The sequence below is a fragment of the Lucilia cuprina genome, chromosome 3 (assembly GCF_022045245.1).
Source record: "Lucilia cuprina isolate Lc7/37 chromosome 3, ASM2204524v1, whole genome shotgun sequence".
Lineage (NCBI taxonomy): Eukaryota > Metazoa > Arthropoda > Insecta > Diptera > Calliphoridae > Lucilia > Lucilia cuprina.
The window spans coordinates 48,241,452-48,257,709 of NC_060951.1; the positions used below are offsets into that span (position 1 = coordinate 48,241,452).

Here is a 16,258-nt window from a genome sequence, read left to right on the forward strand (position 1 = left end):
GATAAAATAGTAAAAATTTGTGATTACTTTAGTTTTCAATTAAAAATTAAATTTAAAAAAAAAATTAAATTAAAAGAAAAAACTAATTTAAAAAAAAATATGGTTTGCTTGAGACAAACACATACTTTTAAAACAATTGTGCAATTTAACCATAAATAGTATTACTTAACAATGCGACTTATATTGTACCGCACAAAGCGAACACTTAAACAACATGTAAAATTACTTCATTTAAACATTTAACAAAACGGACCTCTATTTTTGTAAAGATTAAACAAAATCCGAAATTCATGTTTCTTTCAGAAACATTTCAGTTTATTAAACAAAGTATTTGTGCTCGTTATTACAGCATGTTGCAAAACTAATGAATTGGAAAAAATAAGAATTAAAACTGAAAAAAAATGATCAATTTTGTCTATATAAATAAAAAACAAAAAAAAATGTACTTCTTGATAGATTTATAAAAAACTAGACTAATTCCCATTTTCTATACATTTTTCTTAAAGAAAAAATTGTATTCTTAATAGTTACTTCATAACTATAAAAAATATAGCATGTGGGTGTTTGCTTGTAATGACGCATATATTTCTAACAAATTCATAGCTGTTAAGTTTAATGCTTTTAAACATGAATTTTATATCTGTTTTTGTTACTTCAATAGATACATTCATACACTCACATGTATTACATTTGTATTTTAAAAGTCCAAAGTTTATATTAGCATTTGAAGTTGAATGTTCTGTTTAAGAAATTTGTATGCATTTTGTTGAAATAACTTGAAGTCAAATAAAATAAAACAACAAACCAACTTAAATGTGTCGGTGTTTCGTGATGATGTACGAGTACAGCCCCAAAATAATAAAAGTTGTGTGGTGGCTGTTGGAACTCACACACACACCCATTAAACCAGTTTGGTATTTGAATAAATAAATGAAAATGAATGCATTTTTTAGTTTTGGGCATTTTTCTTTTTTTTCTTTACAATTTTTATTGTCGCTTAAAGTTTTAGAGAAAAGGAACAAAAAAAACTGTAAAAAGATTTTAATCTTTATAAATGTTTGTTTCTTAAGTCTTTCGTTTTAATTAATTTAAAGACATGTTGTTAAATAAACAACCGTGTTTGTTTTCTAAGTCTTTTGTTTTGTTTTATAGTTTTATGACTTGTTTTTTAAGTTTTACTTAAGAACTGCACATAAAATTAAGTAAAGAAAACAGCTTTTAGCTACTTTTCGGAATAGTTTTTATTTTCAGATATTTTTCTAAAATGCAAAATAATTGATTCAAGTAAAAATAATACTAAAATTATAATTCAAGCATCAAAATCACTATAAATTTGTTTTAAAAATTGTTAGTATTTGTGCCGCATAAAATGTGGATGCTTACTCGAAATTAAATCGTAACTTCCAAATCAAATTGGGCTTTTGATAATATATTGAGAATTTGATAAAAATTCGACTTTAATGAATAATTCAAATTTTAGATAAAAAATTCAGATTTCATGAAAAAATTCAGTTAATGAAAAGCTCAGATTTTGTATTGTTCTCGATTTCGTATTTTAGTCGATGTCAGAAGCTTCCGATTTTTTTCCAAATTAGTGGAGTTTATGAGGTTGCAGCAATCGGAAAACGATTTAAAAGTACAGAAAATCCAACCAGGGAGCGATTAAGATTTTAACTATATACATGCAGAAGCTGAAGAAAATCGATTCATTCTTTGGATGTAAAAGAATTTGATCATTATTTTTAACACTTGGACAAAGAGGAATCTTTTTATTTTAAGATTAATATTGATTCATGGTAAGAGTTCAAAATTAAATAATAACGTGAGTAAGACATCAGCCCTTTCATAACTCAAGAAGAGCTTGCAAAATCTATCAGCAATATAAAGTGAAGCTGATAGACTTTAAATGAGCAATTTTATATCCGAAATACTACTTCAACGGTATTATGCGTTTGTGCTGATGTTTGTAACTTCCAAAAATGTTGGTCCTACACCTACCATAAAGTACACCAATCGGCTCAGAATCACTTTCTGAGTCGATCTAGCTATGTCCTTCGATCTAGCTATGTCTATCAGTGTGTCCACGCTACAAGCTCCCTTTTCAAGAGAATATGCTGAAATTTTTCACATAATCCCTATACAACCCCTCGAACAGGGCTTTTGGGCTCATAATTACGTTTAATGTTCGATTATGTCAAAAAAGGCAAACTTTAGTTTTATAGAACTTTAAACGACACTACCGATTTTTGTAATGATCAGGCGTCATTAGACCCACGCAAATGGGATGGCCTAGAGATATAACCGGTAGACCGAACTACGAATCCATCAAATAAACTGAAGACTTTGTTTTAGAGAACACATTGTAATAAATATGGTATGAATAGAGTTTTCTCTGATCATACCTTAACAAGAAGGGAAAATCGACACACCCATAAGAGAACAACGTACAACAGACTCATTCTAGGATAGGGTTATCCAGCAGCATACACATTTAACTTCAAAAGTATAGTTCCACAGTTTGGGATCCTCCAGTAAATGGATCCTGAAGGAATCTCAACCAACTGACCAGCCAGGACATAATCACGAAAAACTAGAGGTTCTGGTAGCACCTCTTTTAAACGGGATTACAATCACGCTAAGATGGGTTTTTCATCAAGGTAACATGAAGGACCGTCTGGAATGCTTTAAATAAAAAAGAGACTTGCGCCGAATCAATGAAAATGGAATCTATTACAATATGCCGAAACCTAAGAAATCTAATGTTAAAATAAGCCAACTAGTCGAAACGAAACTAAAGCTAAAGCCATAGATCCTATCTATTATAAATTTGCTTCGCAGACAAGCACAATTGACCTGTAATGAACGAAACTGATTTGGTAAAGTGAGTAATGGCATTAGAAAGCCCACAATATAGAACTTTGAGAGTATTACCTCATACAGACCTCGGCTATAGATTACATTGCATTGAAATCAAAATATAAATTGAAGTGAGCATTGGCCAAAAAACGCCCATAATATGCAGCCATATTTGAAAGTATTACATCATGACATTCCTTGGCCACATTTTATAATATTTGTTAAGAAATATTTAGATAGGAATAGTTTTTTAGTTCTGCCACATCATCAAGTTTCTGCCCCCTCTGACTACTATATTGTTCGTTATGAATATAAAATAAAAAAAATATTATTTCGCATTTAGAGGAACAGGCCCCTTAAAAAATCTTAAATATATTTAGCATCATTAAAATTAAATCTATAATTAGCGAATAACCTAATTAAAAATAATTTTATATGTAGTTTAATAAATTATCAGAAAATTTTCTAATCAAACAAATTGGTAAAAAAAAAACTCTCAGAATATTTTAGCGAGCAATTAAATTGAGGTGGAAAATTTTCTTTCATTCATATTTAAATACAATGAAAAAACACAATTTTATTAACAAAATTAGTTAAGTGATGATAGAGCATTTATTATTAATTATATGTATGAACAAAATTAAAAATAAAAAACACGTTTTTGCAATAAAAATAAACATATATTTAAAATGTGTTAAACAATAAATTTGTTCAAAGAAACCTCTGTTCATAATATGTTTAACAACAAGTGGTAGAAATTTAATAATTCTTATAAAACGGTTATAAAACAAAAACAAAATTTTATTGGCAAAATTATGATAAAGAAGACAAGACAAATTTGAGGAGAAATAAAAAACAAATACTTAAAAGAAACCTGGCAGGAATGAAGCAGCACAAGTTAATTTTAACATATTTATATTCACTAAAACCCTATAGTGAATAATTAGTTATTATTAGTTAAAAGAAACAAATGTAACAAAATAGAAATTTTTAAATATACAAATGAAATCCGTTAGAATTTCTGACATTTTAACTTTTTATCTAATGTTTTCTATTAATTATTTTCACAAACTGAAACTCGTCAAATGTATTCGTCGCACGTTTAAAAACAGTCGCCTATTGCTGTTTATACATATCTAACTAGTTTTCTTATAAACCCCCATATTGTTAGTGTTAAATGATTTTTTTTTAATTTTTTTTTTTTTTTTTTTTCAAAAATACTTTGAAAGCTACCATTTTTGTCTGTTAATTGTATTGTAGACCGAAGTGTAGTAGCAACAAACACAAACCCACACCAACAGCAGCGGCAGTGGCAACAAACAACAAAATCCGCAACATTACAGCAACCAACAACAAGATAAATATAAAAATTTTTAACAAGTCACTACCATTTAACTAGCAACTTGGTGTTGATATATAAGAACATAAGTCTACGACTTTAATGTTGTTTTTTTATTCTTTTTCGTAATATCAGCATCATTTTTCTTGCACAAGGAGAGTAGAGAACCAACCGGTCTAATGCTTCTGTTGAAAATTGGAATTAATTAAACGCCTTTAAAACTCAATAATTTTATAAATTCTTTTTAAAAAGAAACGCGTATACTTTATATTGTTTTAACATGCATGCTGCCGTTCCTTGAAACTACCGTTGCTGCTGCGTTTGCCGTTGTTAAGAAAATAAAGTAATATATTTTATTAAAGTTAATAATGACATGGCGTTAGTATTTAATTAAAAAGCAGTTGTTAAAGTGGTATATATGTATAGGGAAAATGGATACTGAAAAAAGTCAAGTAAAACAAAAGACTTGAGACACAAGCGCTAAAAAGGCGTCTTCATTCATTTGAATGCTGCAAATGTCAAAATTTTATTTAAAATTAAAAGTGTTAATATTCACAAGCGAGAATGTTGTAAACTTTTTGTGTTGAAAAGCTTGTACTTTTTAAAATCATAATAAATTAAATTTTTAATTAAGTAAATCCATTTTTATTTACAGTAATGCGCACAGAAAGAGCATCTTGTTGTTGAAATGTAGAACTTTTTTAAATAACAGATTTACGAGTGGCTCTAGATTGGGGAATAAAGCGGGCCTTTGGTTCTATATAAATACCTAGAAACAGAAATATACTACAGTTTACCTTAAATGTGCTACATACTTGTTGTATTTTCATATTCAGAGTTGTATTTCATTATCAGTTAGATATAAGTAATGTAAATGGATCAGATGGAGTGTTGTAAAGTCGACTTTACACGATCACACAACTGATATGATCTGTCAAAATTTTGTGTAGAACAATACGGATGGAATCGACCGTAATGAAACCATCACACATTGAGAGAGAATACGGATGGAAAATTTGAAAGTCTTCATTATTTGAAACGATTAAAAAAAACAAGCAAGTAGCATTAGATCAGGGATGTATTTTTATGTAAACACATACGAAAAAAATGAAACAGCTGTTTCCATCTTACTTTGTTATTGTTTTACACTAATCGTGTAAACACAAAAAATATAAATCGTACGACTTTTATTCTCTTTTTTTGTTATACGTATGGAATTTCACTTTACTTTTTCATTAAACTTTACGTACGTAAAGTGTGATCGTGTAAAGTGTCCTTAAGTCTTACACCATTTTAGAAAACCGAGAATCCTTGCGTTTAATTTATCCAACATCATAACATATTTTCTTGATTCCTTAAAAATTACTCCACATTTTAATATAATGGAACAATATTATGTTGTATGCGCAGATTGTTATCAAGTTGTGGATTAATTGAATAAGAATGGCAGGTATTGCTGACATCGGTAAAATAATAAATAGAATAGAAAATTGAGAATGATATATCAGAAAGAGATCTCTCCATGCCTAATATATACGAAAAATGTCGTACATTGTACGAATCGTTTGTTGTTTCGCACCACGAAATTCTTTCGTAATATATACGAAATCGCACGAAATATTTTAGTATAATGCAAAATATTCTTGAAAAAATTAATTTACATAAATTGAAATAAGGGAATTTTGAAAAAATATGGTAAAATTTAAGAAATATTAATTTATTCAAACATTTTTGATCATTTTAAAATAAATTTTCTAATTTTAGTTCAAAATTATTCTCCACACGAATTTTAAATTTTTTTATGAAAATAATTCGAGAATAATATTATACTTTTTCTTAAATTTTATAAAAATTAAAAAAAAATTAATATCAATATGTTTAATTTCACTAAAATTTAAGAAAAAAATATTACGAAAGGTTTTCGTACTTTTGTAAAAATAGAAAAGGGTTTTATTAAATAATATTTCGTATTATACACGAAATTTTTGTAAATATTACGAAAATAGAAGTTACGAAATCTTTTTTCATAAAGTTGAGCATGGATTATTTTCAGTGTATAAAAAGTAAAGCTTAAGATCGGTACCTAAATGGGCAAGTTGTGGGTCTATAACAACATCTGGGCAAGCTCGTTGTTATACGGATTTCCTGAGACCTAAGTACCATTTAAGCTACTCAGTTGCATAACAATTTCTAACTTTAGATGTCGCCAGATAGGAAAGTCTATGCAAATATAACAGGTGCGGAATTTTGGCACGGGAATTGCTTTTCACTATGTATTTCCAATTGAATAGCTATAGATTTTAATTCACATATTAGATAATTTATAAAACTAATTTTTTGCGATGTTATTTTACTGGATCAAATGAAACTTGTAGCATTTGGAGGTTACAATTATCAAAGATTATATTATTGAAAGAGTGAACAGTCCTTGGTAAAATTACATAAATTAAAGTTTTCTTATTTAAAATTTCAAAATTTCAAAATATATTTAGTTTTTGAACAATAGGAAAGCATTAAAGTATTCTTATAACCATAAACATTTCAAAACCTTCTCAACAATTATTGTTCTATTTCAAATATTATTCATATACGCCTGCCAAACATGCATTAAAATTTTATGCTTTTGCCGCACCCATGTAACAGGCCCATTAAAATAAAGAGTCTAAGCCTAAGATGTTATTTATTATTTAACATATTGAAAAAAATACGTGTTTGCTTGATTGTAGCAAGCGATAGTAAAAGCTGCGTGCAGCAATGTCTGTTTCAAACCCAAAAAAAAAAATTAAACATATTTGAAAAAAATATCAAGATAAAAATGCAACAGTCTTTTGTTTTATATTTTAACAATTTATAGACACTGTTTTACCTATATAAAACATAATATATTTTCTTTATATAAAAGTAAAATAAAATTAAATTACTTTTTAATAAAATTATTAAAAAAAAATAATTCCATTTGTTAATTTCACCAACAAATTGATTTTATTTTCATTATTATGAAGTTCAAAGCATCAGTATTTCTTGATATTGCTCTTGAATTTTCTATCCTTTAAATAAATAGCATATTCTTCTATTAATTTACCACCCATTGCTACAAAAAAGTAATAAAAAATATTTTTTCTCGAAATGCATATTTTAGTACCTTATTTTTTTGTGCAGAAGAATTGTGTTTAAAAATGCATTACTAAATCTGTGTAATGTCTAAAACTGGTTTTACTTCAAACTATAGACATGTTTAAAAACTTTATTTATTTATTTATTTATCTTGTTTGAAATTCATTCATTTGCATTTGCTAAAAAAGGTCTGTTGTAGACTTAAATAAACAGAAATTAACCCATAAACTGTTAAGGTAGTATAAATGCTTTAGTACTCATATGTATTTCATCCAAAAAATAAATTGATTTTAAAATATTTATTATTTAAAAAACTGTTACAAGGAAAAATGATGCAAAATTCAAAAATTCTTGTAAATTCTATGGAAAAAACATAAATGTTTAAGTAAGTACGAGTGTAATAAAAATGTACATAAATTGTAGAAGCGGTAAAATTGTAAATACTATTGAAACGTTTTACTACATTTTGTTACTTATAGCTTTATTTTTTCGCATTATATTTTATGACCAGTGTTTTTGTTCTTTTTTTTTGCAACACATTGCAAACCCTATATGTCAAAACGAATATTGTCTTAGGCTAGACATGTTGTTTGAAATTCCAGCTTCAATATGTATTCATACGAGTCGTGGTTAATAAATTATTCAGTTGGTGAAAAGAAATGTCGTTTTTTTCTATAGTATAGAAAAAATGCAAGAGTCAATATATATTCGATTTGTTGTAAGTTAAAAGAGACTTTTTTTGTTGAGAATTATTTAAAACATATTTTTCGAATACACAAACTGTCTTAAAAGTAACATTTGATAAAATATAGGCGAGGTTTTGGATGTTTTTATATGTACATTTTAGTGTTTTTTAGAAAATTAGGACCGATCTTATGAAAATTTACAAAGATGTATATTATAATGGAACAACCCTGAGTGCTTCGCTACACTTATAAAAAAAAATGGTACCAAAATGTCTACCATATAGAATATTTTTCTTTAAGAACTATGTATGTTTAGTTTCTATATTCAAAAAGTATCATTTGAAAAAAAAATAATAAAAAAGCACCATTTTATAAATTATCTAATATGTGAATTAAAATCTACAGCTATTCAATTGGAAATACATAGTCAAAAGCAATTCCCGTGCCAAAATTCCGCACCTGTTATATTTGCATAGACTTTCCTATCTGGCGACATTTAAAGTTAGAAATTGTTATGCAACTGAGTAGTCTAAATGGTACTTAGGTCTCTGTAATCCGTATAACAACGAGCTTGCCCAGATGTTGTTATAGACCCACAACTTGCCCATTTAGGTACCGATCATAAGCTTTACTTTTTATACACTGAAAATAATCCATGCTCAACTTTATGAAAAAAGATTTTGTAACTTCTATTTTCGTAATATTTACAAAAATTTCGTGTATAATACGAAATATTATTAAATAAAACGCTTTTCTATTTTTACGAAAGTACGAAAACCTTTCGTAATATTTTTTTCTTTAATTTTAGCGAAATTAAACATAATAATATTAATTATATTATGATTAAATAAAACTACAACATTTTTATAAAATTTAAGAAAAAGTATAATATTATTCTTGAATTATTTTCATAAAAAAAAATTGAAAATTCGTGTGGAGAATAATTTTGAACTAAAATTAGAAAATTTATTTTAAAATGAACAAAAATGTTTGAATAAATTAATATTTCGTAAATTTTACCATATTTTTTCAAAATTCCATTTTTTCAATTTATGTAAATTAATTTTTTCAAGAATATTTTGCATTATACTAAAATATTTCGTACAATTTCGTATATATTACGAAAGAATTTCGTGGTGCGAAACAACGAACAACATTTTTCGTATATATTAAGCTTGGATTTTTTTTTCAGTGTAGAAATAAACTTTTTTTAAAATTAGCTCAATAAGTTTGAATAAATTTAAATTTTCCGTTTCCCCTATTTCGTACTTTTTTTGTTACCAAAGAAATATTTTGTTAACATAAAGATTACAGAGTTAGTTCGTATAAGTAGTATATCTAATAAGAATAAATCAATAAATCGAAAAAGTTTTCTTAATGTTCAAAAACAAATTATCAAAAATACACTTTTTTCCCTTTTACACCCCAAAAAGGACTGAATTTTTAAAGATGTATCCAAAATATTTGAGAATTATTATTACGAAATAGTACCTACTGCTCTTTTTAAGAGAATTAATTTTTTTCCTTGTATTGCTAATAGTGTGTAAGTTAATCAAGAAAACCCCAAATATACAAAAACCCCTCCTTAATGGATCTACGTATCCAAAAAGACATCTACTTCCAAAATTTCATGATTTTAGGATTAGCCGTTTGGGCTGTGCGATGATAAAACTGTCAGTCAGCAACGCTACTCTTTATACCCTACACCACTATAGTGGGGAGGGTATTATACGTTTGTGCTGATGTTTGTAACATACAAAAATATTGGTCCAATACCCACCTTAAAGTATACCGATCGATTCAGAATCATTTTTTGAGTCGATTAAGACATGTCCGTCCGTCCGTCTGTCCGGCTGGCTGGCTGTCCATGTAAACCTTGTGCGCAAGGTACAGGCCGCAATTTTCAAGATAATTTGATGAAATTTGGACCAAGCATGTTTTTTGGCACAAGGACGAAGCCTATTGAAAATGGTTGAAATCGGTCCATTATTTCACCCAGCCCCCATACAACCGTCCCTCCCGATTTGAACTTCTTATGCTATAATTACGTCAAATATTCTGCTATCTCTCTAAAAATTGGCACAAATAAGTTTTATATAAGTATAAATGATACTGCAGATTTTCGTAAGGATCGGCCTATATTTGACCCTAGCCCCCATACAAACCCCCCTTCAAAAAATGACTTAAACGTCTAAAATTGACTTGTAACCATTTGTATCACAATGAAACTCAACAAAACTAACTGTTATTTAGAAATATATCCTTTTCCCAAATTTACCGAGGATCGGCCCATATTTGACCTATATAAAGCCTCATTTAGAAATTTTAGTTTTTTATCAATAAATGGCTTAAATATTTTGGAATTATGGTAATATTCAACATAAAAGTTTCTTTACAAAAAATAAAAATTTTATAAAAGTAAAAATTGTAAAAATATACTCATGGTGTAGGGTATCATATGGTCGGCCATGTCCGACTATACTTTCCTACTTGTTTATATATACAGATTACTTGTATCTTTTAGTTTTTATAGGAATGTATAATAATTAACAATATTATGAGCTGTAAAACAAGTCCGATTACCTATATGGCGGCTAGGTGTAATAGTGAACCGATTTCAAACATTTCCAGCAGTCTTCGTCAGAACTTTTTAACTATACAAAATTTATATTTTTAAAAGTGAAAATTCGAAACTTAAACACCAATACACTAGAGCTGCAGAAAACAACGTTGCAATAAGATTGGCATAGTTAGAATTTTCACTACAAAAGTTGTTTAACTTAATGAAAAATTAATGAATTTTTTATTAGTTTGTACTTGGAGAAAAAATTATCATTTTTAAAAACTTTCCATACTTGGTTGTCAAAAAAACATAACTTTTTCAATGACATTAAATACCATGTGAATGTAATTTTCACGGCTTTTAATAGAAGTGTTAAAACAACTCAGTCTAAATGATTTCCTAAAATGAACCTACTCCGCGATTAACAAATTTCATTAATCACCATTTTCATTTTCAGTTATTTTTTAACTGGTGTTTATTCTTCCAGTTTGTATGAAAACTGTCAATATATCTTAAATTAAAAAATAACTAGAAATTGTAAAAATGGAGATAAAACTAAAAAAAAAAATCACTCTGATTGCTTATATAATAAAATTCAAAATATTTGTCTATATTTGTTATAATCTTTTCCTTAAAAATATTTGAAATATCTTCCAAAAACACATACAAAACAAATAACTTGAACCAATGAAAACATTTAGTATTAGTTCGATTTTACAGAAATTCTTGCAAACACAAACAAAATTTTTATTTTATAAACGATTTATAAAATAAGATTTTTTATGGAAATTTTGCTTAATAAACCTTTTATAAAATACAAATGTTGTTTGTAAACTAAACCCCTTAGTATATACATACATGTGATTAAGATGTCGTTAGTAAAGTATGACTTCTCTTTATTTATGCTGGGATATTATTAATCAAATTTATTTCTAACTAGCATTACCCGGTGAGCTTCGCTAAAAGTATTATTTGAAGAACGAAAAAATACTGACATCTGATTTTATGTTTCTAGGTTCAATAATTCAGAAAATCAAATAATATCAAATCCCTTTTTATAGTTTTTCATTCTATTAATATGCTGTGTTTTCTTGTCCTTTTTAGATTTAATATATCATTGGGTAGTAGGGGTAAATATGGGCCTATCCTAATAAATGTTGGTAGAGAATGTTACATCTACTTCGACAGTTATTTATGTAGTGTTTATAAGTGAATTTTGACCTTCATTTTTTTCTGAAGTGGAGTTTGTATGGGGGCTAATGAGGTCATTTTAAGTTCTATAAAACTATGTTTTATCGAATTTTGTTGACATAATAGATCATTTAAATTAATTATAAACTTAAAGGCCCTATTCGGTGGTACTATTGTATGGGGGCTAGTTGAAATAATGGACCAATTTAACCATTTTCATCCAGTAAGCCAGCCAGCCAGACGGACGTACGGACATAGCTTAATAGACTCAGAAAACTTTAAGGTATATGGTATAAGGACGAATATTTTTATATGTTACAAACATCAGCACAAACCCACTAAAGTGAAAACTGAGTAATCGAGTTTATCGCTTTATCAAATTTTGTTTTCGTTTATCGATTATCTATCATCCCTGAAAATTTGAAACATTAACTCAACTCTCGCGTCATCGTTTTTATTTCTTAAGGACGGTCAGGCTTGTGCTTGTTGCTGGGCTTTCGATAGAATTACTTCTCACCCCGCACTATTTTAATGCACTACTTCGTATAACTGTTCTAAGTTATGCGTTGTCTTCATTAAAAGCGAGCTTTCGTTTTACCTCAGAGTGAGGTTATGTTTGTTATTGGTGGAGACCATAGAATACTCACGATATAACCTGGTGGAGACCATTTAAACTCAAATATAAACTGGTGGAGACCATTAAAACTCTGGAACTTTTTCTGGTGGAGACCATTAATACTTTTGATGAAATCAAGTCCGGATGCTCCAACTTCCTATATGAAGGTATAGGTCAGTTGGTGGGGTTTTTCTCTGGACAAACGTGTGATAACCTGGCAATATGATTGTTTTTCAAAGGGCTGTGAAAATATTTCACTGTGTGAATTTTTTGTGCTAACTTTTTTAGTTTTTGTGATAGAAAAAATATATAACGTCAATAATAGTGAATAATAAGACATCATAATATTTTCGATAATATAATTTGAAGCCCGAAAAAAATTAAACTAAACCCCAGAACTGCCCCACGGGATTTATGTAATGTAATGCTTGTGATGTAGAACAAAATTTGGTTAAAATATAGAAAAAATCAGTAATAATCTGTTTTAATACTTTTTGTTAAGTTTTGTGAAATAAACAATAAATATCTGGTTTATTATACTTTGTTTAATGAATAAAAGTATAAAACAGCAAAATAAGTTTTTTATTTTTGTAATTTTTGTTTTATTTTACTAATGACAAATATCGTCGTTTTTCAGTGCGGAAAAGTTAAAAAAATATATACATGAGGATGACTTAGGAAAGATTGATAGAAATAAAACTATAGAAAATTTCAAAATTGTATTTTGAAGAATAAAAAGAGTTCTAGATTGTTCCTGTTTATAGATTCTTATTTACTCCAGACACTACTTGATTAATTTCATGTTTATTGGTTCAATATTAAAGTACTAGTTAAAAATCGAGGAAAAGTACCAAAAAGTTAAGCTATAAAAAAGCTTAATTTAATGTTTCTATGTTCTATATCAAAAACAGTTACTTTCTAAAGTTTTAAATAAAATCAAATTTTGATCAAATTTATTTACCTTAAGCTGAAAATTTTTTCCCACAATATTCCTAAATTAGACGAAGCTTTTATATATATATTCTTTGTATTTGTATATGATCAATATCACTTCAGTCCATATAAGTCAATAAAATGGTTTTATAATCAATATTATTTATCACAAATACAATTTGCACCATAAAAATCTTTGCCTTCGGCACAATAACTACTACATTTTGCAAGTAATAGATAAAAAATACACTTACCAACATATTAAAATTTGCTATAAATTTATCTTGAAATATCTTGAATAAAATTGATGATTAATTAATATGAGTTGTTATGAGTGTAATAAATAAAGTTGAATGTGTGCATAAGTTTGAAAATGTCTTGAAATGATAAAAATCTTGAAGTTCTATAAATAAAGATTAAATTTGAAATCAATTAATGTATGAATCATTAATAGTTTTATTAAAAATACAATATTTACCTTTTTTGTAATATTATTAAAGACTTAACTTAAAGAAAAAAACTTGTAATCTCTTGCTTCAAAACTAATTTTACGCGTTTTATATAAATTAAAATTTAATGGAATAATTTAGTTTTATTTTTAATGAGATTTTCCAAATCACATACGAACTTGAAATTTACCAGCCTTGGTAATATATTTAACACCTTTAAAAGGTTTATACTTTTCACCATACATATCGAGGCGATTAACTTTAAGGCCAGAAACGGCCATTTGAGATATTGTAAATTGCACATTAATAGTAGGATTAGAGCCCAAACTAGGAGTACCAGGAGGTATTGAAACCTTTAAAATAAAGTTATAAAAAATATTTGTTTTTATTACAGGATAAAGTATTAAACTTACAGTTCCTCTTATATTGGGCAAATTAGTAACATCAATACGTCCTACATCCCAGGTTAATGTTTTTGATACCGAATCAAAGGTATATTTTCCCTGATTTGGTGTAAGTATACAATTAAGTACACATTTTGGCATAGCTATTTCCAATTTAACTTTATCCACCGAACGACCCATTAATGTGCGTGTACCCACAGTCAAATCTAAACGTCCCTGTTCTCCTGTTTTAATGGAGAAATTATGTCTTATATAAATGGGTATAGCCACCACAGATTGTGAGCTAATGTGATAGGACATTAAACGGAAATTGCCATCAGGTGGTATAAAACTTAGTAAACGTTCAGCTTCCCATCTTTTAAAGCGTACACAAGGATGAAAGGAGACATCATCAAAGAGGCGAGGATTCATAAAAGACAATGTTAAATCAGGCATGCCGGACAATTTAATACAGCAATCAATCTAAAGATAAATAAATTTTGTTTTAGATACCTAATTCTATTCAAAATTAATAACTTACATAGCCTTGAATTTCAGCAAATACAGTGGAACCAGATTTATCAATTATGGCATCAACTTCCTCAATAACATCGAAATAGGCTTCATTATTAGTATAACGAACTCCACTACGACGCCAAGGAATGGCAGACAATTGACCCTGAGGCAAGGTGGTGCTGACACTTTATAAAAATACATAAAGAATTCACGATTTTAAAATCTCTACATCCTACAAATAAATCAATATTTGGCAGCTGTTACTTACTTGCTTTTACCGGTCACCGTATTGGCAATAGTTCTTAATATAGTTGGTGGCTTAATCAGCTCCTTCAATATATTACTTTCCGTTGCCAAGGGAAAGCCATTATCGAGCATTTCATCCAACAACTCATAAACCAAAACATAATTTTCTTTAATAATCGATTCCGAACAATCACCGAAATAATCTTCAAAAGTGTCAACAACACGATGCAAGAATTCAATAACAAATAAAGGAGGCACTTCTTGTTTACAGGCAGCCACCAAAGAAATTCCCTTACGTTGCACCGTTATCAAGTAATAGTGGGGTGTAGAGATAACAGGAGGAACATCCTTTTTACAATAAATAATGAAAACTAATAATATAAACTTAAAAGTCTACAAAATTTACTCACATATGGTGAATTTCTTTGGGCATCTAAAAAATAATCACATACGGAACGGGACACCACCGAACGCCAATGTTTTTCCAAAAAAACATCACTAAGCGAAAAATATGTATTTAGAAAATTAAATTGTTAACAACTAAATGACTCTGATACTCACCCGCTATTATTTACAATAAATAAACTATGTATCATTATTAATTATATGCTTTTAACACTTTTGTTGTCCTAAAATTTTATTAATTTTCTTTTTCTCACACAAACAAATTAAAATGCCAACAAATTTTAACAATTTTCTTTTTTTCACACACAAACACCAATACTAACAGCTGTTCTCCTAATAGTTGCACAAAATAGTAGTAAAACACAATTTGTATGATTTCGTAAAAACATTTTTAAAAAGTTGTCAACACAAATAAAAACGCTGTAATAAAAAAATTGTATTTAAAACAACTAGGGTTCTATAAATCGACTTTCGAATAATCGAAAAGTCGATGTCGAATATTTTGTTCCAAAAAAGTCGATAACTCGACTATCGTCTGTGAAAAAAGTCGAAAAGTCTACTTTGTTAATAAAAGTCGAAAAGTCGAAAAAAGCCGAAAAGTCGGAAAAAGTCGAAAAAAGTCGGAAAAAGTCGAAAAGTCGAAAATAGTCGGAAAAAGTCGAAAAAAATCGATAAGTCGAAAAAAGTCTAAAATAGTCGAATAGTCAAAATAGTAAAATAAAAGTCGAAAAGTAGGAAAAAGTCGAAATGTCGGAAAAAGTCGAAAAAAGGCGAAAGGTCGACTATTTATAAAATACATATAGTCGAAAAGTCGAAAAATCGACGTTGCATATAATACGAAAAGTCGACTTTTAACTAAATGCAAAATGTCGAAAAGTCGACTTTAACTAAATTCAAAAAGTCGACTTTTAACTAAATGTAAAAAGTCGACTTTTAGTTTCAACTATAGATCCCTAAAAAC

The 16,258-nt window shown here is 28.0% G+C and overlaps 1 protein-coding gene across 1 annotated transcript; it reads right to left on the reverse strand.

The window, feature by feature from the left end:
* Positions 1-13,827: 13,827 nt before the first annotated feature.
* On the reverse strand, positions 13,828-15,525 carry LOC111689311 (AP-3 complex subunit mu-1). Its single transcript, XM_023451783.2, has 6 exons — positions 15,454-15,525; positions 15,303-15,390; positions 14,915-15,240; positions 14,672-14,831; positions 14,161-14,613; positions 13,828-14,100 (listed from the first exon to the last, which is right to left on the reverse strand). Exons 1-6 carry the CDS (start codon positions 15,486-15,488, stop codon positions 13,915-13,917), a joined length of 1,248 nt encoding a protein of 415 aa, XP_023307551.1. The 5' UTR covers positions 15,489-15,525; the 3' UTR covers positions 13,828-13,914.
* Positions 15,526-16,258: the final 733 nt, after the last annotated feature.

Excerpts from the sequence above, each read along its gene's own strand:
- LOC111689311 (XM_023451783.2), bottom strand. The coding sequence starts at position 15,488 with ATGATACATAGTTTATTTATTGTAAATAATAGCGG. Across the intron at positions 14,832-14,914 it reads ACGGTGACCGGTAAAAGCAA|TGTCAGCACCACCTTGCCTC; the intron begins GTAAGTAACAGC and ends ATTTTTATAAAG. Across the intron at positions 14,101-14,160 it reads TGCCCAATATAAGAGGAACT|GTTTCAATACCTCCTGGTAC; the intron begins GTAAGTTTAATA and ends TTTATTTTAAAG.